The sequence below is a fragment of the Rhipicephalus microplus genome, chromosome 4 (genome assembly GCF_043290135.1).
Source record: "Rhipicephalus microplus isolate Deutch F79 chromosome 4, USDA_Rmic, whole genome shotgun sequence".
In the NCBI taxonomy this organism is placed as follows: domain Eukaryota; kingdom Metazoa; phylum Arthropoda; class Arachnida; order Ixodida; family Ixodidae; genus Rhipicephalus; species Rhipicephalus microplus.
Window position 1 is genome coordinate 189,873,075 of NC_134703.1, and position 9,486 is coordinate 189,882,560.

Sequence of the window (9,486 nt, forward strand, 5' to 3'; positions counted from 1 at the left end):
AAGCACATTTTTGTTAAATCTGTCGGTATGCAAGTATTTTTCAATAATTCTAACGAGTGAAACGGTTACGCAGGTGAACACACATGCTTGATAAAAAAATGCTGATTCAGAATGCATCGTGGCAGTAGGCGTTGGAAAAGAACCGGAACAGCGTGAAAGACATGTAATAATGTGCAACAGCAAAAATAAAGCGGTTTTACCGAAACGCAAGAACTGTTGAATCCCGCTTTCACTCTTCTCCCGTCTGCCGAAATAGCTCAGTTGGGAGAGCGTTAGACTGAAGATCCAAAGGTCCCTGGTTCAATCCCGGGTTTCGGCGTCCAAAGCACACTTTTGTTAAATCTGTCGGTATGCAAGTATTTTGCAATAATTCTAACGAGTGAAACGGTTACGCAGGTGAGCACACATGCTTGATAAAAAATGCTGATTCAGAATGGATCGCGGCAGTAGGCGTTGCAAAAGAACCGGAACAGCGTGAAAGACATGTAATAATGTGCAACAGCTAAAATAAAGCGGTTTTACTGAAACGCAAGAACTGTTGAATCCCGCTTTCACTCTTCTCCCGTCTGCCGAAATAGGTCAGTTGGGAGAGCGTTAGACTGAAGATTTAAAGGTCCCTGGTTCAATCCCGGGTTTCGGCGTCCAAAGCACATTTTTGTTAAATCTGTCGGTATGCAAGTATTTTGCAATAATTCTAACGAGTGAAACGATTACGCAGGTGAACACACATGCTTGTTAAAAAAACGCTGATTCAGAATGCATCGCGGCAGTAGGCATTGCAAAAGAACCGGAACAGCGTGAAAGACATGTAATAATGCGCAACAGCTAAAATAAAGCGGTTTCACCGAAACGCAAGAACTCTTGAATCACGCTTTCACTCTTCTCCCGTCTGCAGAAATAGCTCAGTTGGGAGAGCGTTAGACTGAAAATCTAAAGGTCCCTTGTTCGATCCCGGGTTTCCACGTCCAAAGCACATTTTTGTTAAATCTGTCGGTATGCAAGTATTTTGCAATAATTCTAATGAGTGAAACGGTTACGCAGGTGAACACACATGCTTGATAAAAAAATGCTGATTCAGAATGCATCGCGGCAGTTGGCGTTGCAAAAGAACCGGAACAGCGTGAAAGACATGTAATATTGTGCAACAGCTAAAATAAAGCGGTTTTACCGAAACGCAAGAACTGTTGAATCCCGCTTTCACTCTTCTCCCGTCTGCCGAAATAGCTCAGTTGGGAGAGCGTTAGACTGAAGATTTAAAGGTCCCTTGTTCGATCCCGGGTTTCCGCGTCCAAAGCACATTTTTGTTAAATCTGTCGGTATGCAAGTATTTTTCAATAATTCTAACGAGTGAAACGGTTACGCAGGTGAACACACATGCTTGATAAAAAAATGCTGATTCAGAATGCATCGTGGCAGTAGGCGTTGGAAAAGAACCGGAACAGCGTGAAAGACATGTAATAATGTGCAACAGCAAAAATAAAGCGGTTTTACCGAAACGCAAGAACTGTTGAATCCCGCTTTCACTCTTCTCCCGTCTGCCGAAATAGCTCAGTTGGGAGAGCGTTAGACTGAAGATCCAAAGGTCCCTGGTTCAATCCCGGGTTTCGGCGTCCAAAGCACACTTTTGTTAAATCTGTCGGTATGCAAGTATTTTGCAATAATTCTAACGAGTGAAACGGTTACGCAGGTGAGCACACATGCTTGATAAAAAATGCTGATTCAGAATGCATCGCGGCAGTAGGCGTTGCAAAAGAACCGGAACAGCGTGAAAGACATGTAATAATGTGCAACAGCTAAAATAAAGCGGTTTTACTGAAACGCAAGAACTGTTGAATCCCGCTTTCACTCTTCTCCCGTCTGCCGAAATAGCTCAGTTGGGAGAGCGTTAGACTGAAGATTTAAAGGTCCCTGGTTCGATCCCGGGTTTCGGCGTCCAAAGCACATTTTTGTTAAGTCTGTCGGTATGCAAGTATTTTGAAATAATTCTAACGAGTGAAACGATTACGCAGGTGAACACACATGCTTGTTAAAAAAACGCTGATTCAGAATGCATCGCGGCAGTAGGCGTTGCAAAAGAACCGGAACAGCGTGAAAGACATGTAATATTGTGCAACAGCTAAAATAAAGCGGTTTCACCGAAACGCAAGAACTGTTGAATCCCGCTTTCACTCTTCTCCCGTCTGCCGAAATAGCTCAGTTGGGAGAGCGTTAGACTGAAGATTTAAAGGTCCCTTGTTCGATCCCGGGTTTCCGCGTCCAAAGCACATTTTTGTTAAATCTGTCGGTATGCAAGTATTTTGCAATAATTCTAACGAGTGAAACGGTTACGCAGGTGAACACACATGCTTGATAAAAAAATGCTGATTCAGAATGCATCGTGGCAGTAGGCGTTGCAAAAGAACCGGAACAGCGTGAAAGACATGTAATATTGTGCAACAGCTAAAATAAAGCGGTTTTACCGAAACGCAAGAACTGTTGAATCCCGCTTTCACTCTTCTCCCGTCTGCCGAAATAGCTCAGTTGGGAGAGCGTTAGACTGAAGATTTAAAGGTCCCTTGTTCGATCCCGGGTTTCCGCGTCCAAAGCACATTTTTGTTAAATCTGTCGGTATGCAAGTATTTTTCAATAATTCTAACGAGTGAAACGGTTACGCAGGTGAACACACATGCTTGATAAAAAAATGCTGATTCAGAATGCATCGTGGCAGTAGGCGTTGGAAAAGAACCGGAACAGCGTGAAAGACATGTAATAATGTGCAACAGCAAAAATAAAGCGGTTTTACCGAAACGCAAGAACTGTTGAATCCCGCTTTCACTCTTCTCCCGTCTGCCGAAATAGCTCAGTTGGGAGAGCGTTAGACTGAAGATCCAAAGGTCCCTGGTTCAATCCCGGGTTTCGGCGTCCAAAGCACACTTTTGTTAAATCTGTCGGTATGCAAGTATTTTGCAATAGGTAGGTAGGTATAAACTTTATTTTTCCTTTGTAAAGGAAAGGTGCAATGGAAGAGAGATGAGGAGAGATTGCTACGCTCGATAGTCCTCCGCAACCCTCTCTGCCCAACCCAGGATGGCCTCCTGGACGTCGGGTTTCAAGCTGCGCATGGCAGCCTCCCACTGCTCCTCATTACTAATTAGTTTTCGAAGGGACGGTGGAGGGGGGTGCTTAGGGCACCCCCACATGATATGATTAAGATTTGCTTTCTGTGCGGAGCAATATTTACAGGAGGAGGACGGGTAAAGAGAAGGGTACATGAGGTGAAGAATGTAAGGAGAAGGAAAGGTGTGAGTCTGCAGCTGTCGCCACAGTACTTCGCGCCTTCGTATGGATTTCGACGTTAGCGGCGGTAAGGATAAACGACCAAGGCGGTAGTGACTACAGATGTCGTGAAATGTTAAAAGGCGATCCCGCGCAGCAAACGGTGCCGTTGTCGAAACGGGGCCTGGCTCTTCCAGCGCCTGCGCCCGGAACGTAAATCCTCGGGCGCTGGCGTGAGCCGCCTCGTTACCGGCAAGGCCCGCGTGCGCGGGAGTCCATATTAAAGCCGTGTCTTGTTGCGGGGGATGGGCCAAAAGGAGGGAGAGGGCTGTTTTGGACACCCTACCCGCTCCAAAATTGTAGATGGCAGTTTTTGAATCACTAATAATAAGTGAATAATTTGGAACTGTAAGGGCCAGAGCTATGGCTGCTTCTTCCGCCTCCTCAGAAGAGGAAGCAGAAATAGAAGCAGCAGCAGATATCTGACCTAGCGAATTCACAACTGAGAGGGCGAAAAAAGGACGAGTACTGTATTCGGCAGCGTCAACGTAGAGCACTTCTTTAGAAGTAGAAAATCGTTTTTCGAGAGTTTTTGCACGCTGTCGTCGACGTTGCTCGTGGTGCACAGGGTGCATGTTTTTAGGGAGCGGCGGAATGAGTAGATTCTTGTGTATTTCATGCGGAATAGTGTGTTTGGCGTTAGTGGTTGGAGTTGGCCTGATACTGAGGGTATCGAGTATGTATCTTCCGGTCTGTGTGTTGGAAAGACGAGCATATTGTGAAGTTAAGTGTGCTTCAATAAGTTCAGTTAAGGTGTTCAATGTGCCTGTCTCCATGAGCCGTGCGGTGGACGTTCGAATGGGGACTCCGAGAGCGAATTTGTAGATTTTACGTAACAAAGTGTCTACGTTATTTTGTTCTCTTCTCAGAAGGAACAGATAAGGGAGAGAATAAGTCACTTTATTGAGGACGAAGGCTTGGATGAGGCGGAGGAGCTCTGCCTCTCGTAGCCCGCCATGCTTATTAGATATCCTGCCTATAAGGCGTAGAGTGTGGTCCACAGTTGTTTGAAGTGCTTTAATGGTGTGTGTGTTTAGTCGATTTCGTTGTATGTGTAGTCCAAGCACCCTGAGTCTGTCAACTTTAGGCACGGGTGTATTGTTCAGTGTTATTTGTATATCAGAGATGTGCTTTTCAGAGCCCCGATGGGCAGGAAGGAGGAGCAGTTCAGATTTAGTGGGTGAACAGGTCAGATTCATGTTACCCGCACAAACCACCACCCTGTCAGCAGCAGTTTGCAGAGTTTCCTGAATGTGACCATCGGAGCCGCCTGTCATCCAGAGGGTAATATCATCTGCATAAAGTGAAAATTTGAGATCTGATATGGATCTCAGCGTTCGAGCCAGCGGCATCATCGCGATGTTAAAAAGGAAAGGTGATAACACTGATCCTTGAGGTGTGCCGAAACTCCCCAAGGAGTAAGAACAAGAGTGTTCAGACCCAATGTAAATAGTTGCCGTACGGTTCGAAAGGAACGCAGATATGTAATCATGAATCTTTTTACCAACGCCTATAGCGCTCAGTTCACTCAATATGGCAGTGTGGCTGACGTTGTTAAAAGCCCCATGGAGATCGAGACTGAGAATTGCTTGAGTATCGAGGCTAGAGTTAGGGGTAATGATGTCATGCTTCAGTCGAAGCATGACATCTTGACTGGAAAGAGATTTACGGAAGCCTATCATTTCGTGAGGGTATAAGTTGTGTTCTTCTATAAATTTGCTAAGGCGGTTGAGGATTACATGTTCAAGTGTTTTTCCGATGCATGAAGTGAGGGAAATCGGACGTAGGTTGGCTGTGTTTATGGGCTTACCAGGTTTTGGTATGAAAATAACTCTGGCGTCCTTCCACGCAGCCGGCAAGGTAGAAGTGTCGAAGCAGTGGTTAAAAAATTTAGTGAGGGCTATAATTGAGTTTTCATCTAAGTTGCGGAGAAGTTTATTATTGACGAGGTCAGGGCCTGGTGCAGATGAGGTGCGAAGGTTCGCAAGCGCGTGTCTAACCTCAGCCTCCGTTATGGGGCTATTGAGATCATCATTTGGTTGTCCGATATAGTCAGGTGCATCGTATTGATACGCGCTGGGTAGGTGTTTGTCGCGAAGATCATTAAAAAGAGTGTTTAAGTTACCTTTGTGCGAGTGAAGTAGTTTGTTAATGTGATGATTATTTGCGGTACGTGATATGGTAGGGTCTAATAAATGCCGCAGGAGCTGCCATGTCATCTTGCTGTCTAGGTGGCCATGCATGCTTTCGCATTTCTGGGTCCATTGTTGACAAGCAAGCTGTATGGCATAGTCCTGAATTTGCAAATCGAGTCTCGCAATTCTCAGTCTCAGTCGGCGATTGTGTCGCCTCTTCTTCCAGCGTTTGAGGAGAGATTGCTTAGCTTCCCACATGTGAAGAAGTCGGGTGTCAACTATTGTAAAAGGCGTATCAGGTGGTAACATGGTGGTATGCGTTTTTGTGTCAGTGTGCAATTGCTGTACCCATTCCGAGATATCATCTATCTCAGTAGGCGCCGAGCAGTGACGGGCCTCGCGAAACTTGTTCCAGTTAATAAGGCTCAGGCGCTTGGGAGCTAAAGGTTTGTGTCGGAAGTGTATGGTAGTTTGAATAATGTAGTGGTCACTACCGAAGTTAATGTTCAGGTTGGTCCATGTGACAAAGTGAACGCGATGGCTGAGTGTAAGATCGGGAGATGTATCTTTAGCTACACTATTACCTAATCTAGTGGGCATGTCTATATTGTTGTGGAGGGTGAGGCGGTGATCCTGTATGTGAACCCACAAAGCCTTACCCTTGGGTGTAGAAACAGAGTGGCCCCATACTTGATTTGGTGCATTAAAATCACCAAGTATTAGGAGAGGGTGATGTTTCGCGGCCGCAATGGCTCGGGCAAAGAGAGTATTGAAGCGATGGTGTTTCGCCTGTGGCCTACTATAGACGTTTAATACGTATAAAGGCGATTCTTGAGTTTTACAAGGAAGGACCTCCAAAAAGTTGTGCTCCACATCGACGCCGTCGAAATTAGAGTGAGTTACCGTCAAATGTTTTTGCGTTAATATTGCAGTATCGGGAGAATTTAGAGATTTAGTTTGGTGTACACTGTAACCGGGAAAAGTTATGTTTCCGTGGGTCTCTTGTAGGGCAATGACTGCAGGGGGTTTGGGGCAGGAGGCCAAATATTGTTGAAGAGTCGCTTTCTTTTTGCGGAACCCCCTGCAGTTCCATTGCCATACTACAAAGTTCGAGCGATTAGGGTTTGCAGCCATTGTCGGGAGGGGGTGTAGGAGAGAAGGCGGGTACGGCTATATTTGGATTATTGGCCGTGACGGCCGCAATCCATGCAGTGGTCTGCTGCATTTGAGTTTGTACAAAATCTAGAAACTTGTCAAGTTTGTCATTTATGGCAGCTTGGCCCGTCTCCTGAGCTGTGAATCTGCTCTCTATGTGAGAAATCTTACTTTCAATGACGGCGAATTTCTTCTGTGTTTTATTTTCGAGGGCGTTTATCCTATCGTTAAGAGTTAGAACTGTGTCGCTGAGAGATTCTTCTTCGCGTGGTGTGGCAGGGGTTTTGCGCTTATTTGAGGGTGGCAGCTGGGAGGTGTCTCGAGGCATTGTAGTGTCCATGTCAGTAGGAGGAAGAGGTATCGTGGGTTCAACAGCAGGGGGCGATTGAGCAGGAATGAAAGATCGTGGTTCGGAATGCTGCGATAGATTGCTAAGGGGCATTCGGGATTGTAGCTCGAGCTTTAACTTTTGAATTTCTGCCTTGAGGCTAGCGTTTTCAGCTAGAACTTTTTCTAGGCTAATGTTTTGAGATAAGGAGCAGTTAGAGGAAGCTGCCTGTGCCCAGCTTACCTTTAATGGGTTTGGCAGATGACTGGTGGAATGGGGGTTCGTTGACTGGGTCGGGAAGTCAAGTTCTTTGGGAGTCGAGTTTGGGCCCCGCCTCTTGCTCTTGCTGCGACCTCGCTGTGGGCCACGCTCTTGCGAGCGATTAAGGCTCGGTGTCCGGGATGATGGAACTTCTGAGGGCTTAGGTGTCTGGTATTTAGGTGTCTTAGTCTTGTAACGCTGTTTGCACAATGGGGAACCGGTGATGTGAGCTCCACCACACACGACACAGACGGGTTCACATTCATGGTCCATTGAGGAATCCTTCAGTCCGCACTTGTGACAGATTGCATCGGGAGTAGAGGGGCAGACATCCTGGCGATGTCCAATTTTTCGGCAACGGGTGCAGGCTTCCACCTTCAGTCGGAATGGGCGGCAGCGAAGCGTGCAGCCTTCGTAGTTGATGTAAAAAGGGACGTGCGTGCCACGGAAAACAACCAAGATGGTTTCGGTGGTGCTCAGTCGGCGAGCGGCCCCAATGGTCATGGCTGGATTACATCTTTGGAGGGTTGGAAGGATTTCCTCGTCAGCGTAATCCAGAGGGAGATGAAACCTTCCACGACAAGAATCTACAGGGTCGGCAACGTGGGTGACGACTTCGTAGGGGACTCCGTTGAACTTTAAGGTCCGGATGTTGTGGTATAAATCTGCTCGGTCCATGCTTGACGTACTCACGAGCACTGTGTGACTGGTGGGATTGACCCTGATTTGATCAGGGCTGCTGATGGGAAGTCCAACTGCTTTGAGAACGAGTTGTCGTAAGACACAGGGGTGCAACTTGGTACAGTCGAGACCCCCGCGTATCCGAAGAATCACCTTGTAGTCCGCATCGGGCAGTGGTGGAGGTTTAGGCTCCCATGAAGATGGTTTCTTCAGATCCGCTGCGCAGGTGTCAGCCGATGAACCAGTGGGACGAAGGTCAGCATGTAGAGCACGCCATGAGCGAGCGGCGTCGCCTCCAGCAGCGACGCCCGCTGCGACGCTGGCCGCGTCGCGCTGGGCGCCTCCACTCATACTAGGCCGGCGGTTAGGCCTAGCGCGGAAGCGGTCGAGCTGAACAATAAACAGTCAGCACTGTTCTCAAGGAGCATTATCACATCCCAACAAGGTGTCGAGTGGGTGCCAGGTCCACTTACAGTTGGTGTGATGTGTGATCCAGGGTCCAAGGACCTGAAGAGGTGGTCATAACACGGTAAGTAGCCGGAGCCAAACGTACACACGTCAGCGTTTGATCGGGATCAAGACGCGTCTCATTTTGCAATAATTCTAACGAGTGAAACGGTTACGCAGGTGAGCACACATGCTTGATAAAAAATGCTGATTCAGAATGGATCGCGGCAGTAGGCGTTGCAAAAGAACCGGAACAGCGTGAAAGACATGTAATAATGTGCAACAGCTAAAATAAAGCGGTTTTACTGAAACGCAAGAACTGTTGAATCCCGCTTTCACTCTTCTCCCGTCTGCCGAAATAGCTCAGTTGGGAGAGCGTTAGACTGAAGATTTAAAGGTCCCTGGTTCAATCCCGGGTTTCGGCGTCCAAAGCACATTTTTGTTAAATCTGTCGGTATGCAAGTATTTTGCAATAATTCTAACGAGTGAAACGATTACGCAGGTGAACACACATGCTTGTTAAAAAAACGCTGATTCAGAATGCATCGCGGCAGTAGGCATTGCAAAAGAACCGGAACAGCGTGAAAGACATGTAATAATGCGCAACAGCTAAAATAAAGCGGTTTCACCGAAACGCAAGAACTCTTGAATCACGCTTTCACTCTTCTCCCGTCTGCAGAAATAGCTCAGTTGGGAGAGCGTTAGACTGAAAATCTAAAGGTCCCTTGTTCGATCCCGGGTTTCCACGTCCAAAGCACATTTTTGTTAAATCTGTCGGTATGCAAGTATTTTGCAATAATTCTAATGAGTGAAACGGTTACGCAGGTGAACACACATGCTTGATAAAAAAATGCTGATTCAGAATGCATCGCGGCAGTTGGCGTTGCAAAAGAACCGGAACAGCGTGAAAGACATGTAATATTGTGCAACAGCTAAAATAAAGCGGTTTTACCGAAACGCAAGAACTGTTGAATCCCGCTTTCACTCTTCTCCCGTCTGCCGAAATAGCTCAGTTGGGAGAGCGTTAGACTGAAGATTTAAAGGTCCCTTGTTCGATCCCGGGTTTCCGCGTCCAAAGCACATTTTTGTTAAATCTGTCGGTATGCAAGTATTTTTCAATAATTCTAACGAGTGAAACGGTTACGCAGGTGAACACACATGCTT

General features: G+C 46.8%; 1 protein-coding gene and 12 non-coding genes across 13 annotated transcripts; 12 read left to right on the forward strand and 1 right to left on the reverse strand.

Annotated features, from left to right (window-relative positions):
- Positions 1–246: 246 nt before the first annotated feature.
- Positions 247–319, forward strand: TRNAF-GAA (transfer RNA phenylalanine (anticodon GAA)). The gene has a single exon. It is a non-coding gene; the product is annotated as a tRNA-Phe (tRNA).
- Positions 320–568: 249 nt separating this feature from the next.
- TRNAF-GAA (transfer RNA phenylalanine (anticodon GAA)) lies at positions 569–641 on the forward strand. Its single transcript has one exon. It is a non-coding gene; the product is annotated as a tRNA-Phe (tRNA).
- A 250-nt stretch (positions 642–891) lies between these two features.
- On the forward strand, positions 892–964 carry TRNAF-GAA (transfer RNA phenylalanine (anticodon GAA)). The gene has a single exon. It is a non-coding gene; the product is annotated as a tRNA-Phe (tRNA).
- Positions 965–1,214: 250 nt separating this feature from the next.
- Positions 1,215–1,287, forward strand: TRNAF-GAA (transfer RNA phenylalanine (anticodon GAA)). Its single transcript has one exon. It is a non-coding gene; the product is annotated as a tRNA-Phe (tRNA).
- Positions 1,288–1,537: 250 nt separating this feature from the next.
- Positions 1,538–1,610, forward strand: TRNAF-GAA (transfer RNA phenylalanine (anticodon GAA)). The gene has a single exon. It is a non-coding gene; the product is annotated as a tRNA-Phe (tRNA).
- Positions 1,611–1,859: 249 nt separating this feature from the next.
- On the forward strand, positions 1,860–1,932 carry TRNAF-GAA (transfer RNA phenylalanine (anticodon GAA)). Its single transcript has one exon. It is a non-coding gene; the product is annotated as a tRNA-Phe (tRNA).
- Positions 1,933–2,182: 250 nt separating this feature from the next.
- Positions 2,183–2,255, forward strand: TRNAF-GAA (transfer RNA phenylalanine (anticodon GAA)). Its single transcript has one exon. It is a non-coding gene; the product is annotated as a tRNA-Phe (tRNA).
- Positions 2,256–2,505: 250 nt separating this feature from the next.
- TRNAF-GAA (transfer RNA phenylalanine (anticodon GAA)) lies at positions 2,506–2,578 on the forward strand. Its single transcript has one exon. It is a non-coding gene; the product is annotated as a tRNA-Phe (tRNA).
- A 250-nt stretch (positions 2,579–2,828) lies between these two features.
- TRNAF-GAA (transfer RNA phenylalanine (anticodon GAA)) lies at positions 2,829–2,901 on the forward strand. The gene has a single exon. It is a non-coding gene; the product is annotated as a tRNA-Phe (tRNA).
- Positions 2,902–5,391: 2,490 nt separating this feature from the next.
- Positions 5,392–8,443, reverse strand: LOC142814705 (uncharacterized). The gene is made up of 2 exons (XM_075893891.1): positions 8,349–8,443; positions 5,392–8,265 (listed from the first exon to the last, which is right to left on the reverse strand). Exon 2 carries the CDS (start codon positions 8,224–8,226, stop codon positions 6,568–6,570), a length of 1,659 nt encoding a protein of 552 aa, XP_075750006.1. The 5' UTR covers positions 8,227–8,265; positions 8,349–8,443; the 3' UTR covers positions 5,392–6,567.
- Positions 8,444–8,674: 231 nt separating this feature from the next.
- On the forward strand, positions 8,675–8,747 carry TRNAF-GAA (transfer RNA phenylalanine (anticodon GAA)). Its single transcript has one exon. It is a non-coding gene; the product is annotated as a tRNA-Phe (tRNA).
- A 250-nt stretch (positions 8,748–8,997) lies between these two features.
- TRNAF-GAA (transfer RNA phenylalanine (anticodon GAA)) lies at positions 8,998–9,070 on the forward strand. Its single transcript has one exon. It is a non-coding gene; the product is annotated as a tRNA-Phe (tRNA).
- A 250-nt stretch (positions 9,071–9,320) lies between these two features.
- On the forward strand, positions 9,321–9,393 carry TRNAF-GAA (transfer RNA phenylalanine (anticodon GAA)). Its single transcript has one exon. It is a non-coding gene; the product is annotated as a tRNA-Phe (tRNA).
- The last annotated feature ends 93 nt before the right edge of the window (positions 9,394–9,486 follow it).

Excerpts from the sequence above, each read along its gene's own strand:
- LOC142814705 (XM_075893891.1), bottom strand. The coding sequence starts at position 8,226 with ATGAGTGGAGGCGCCCAGCGCGACGCGGCCAGCGTCGCAGCGGGCGTC.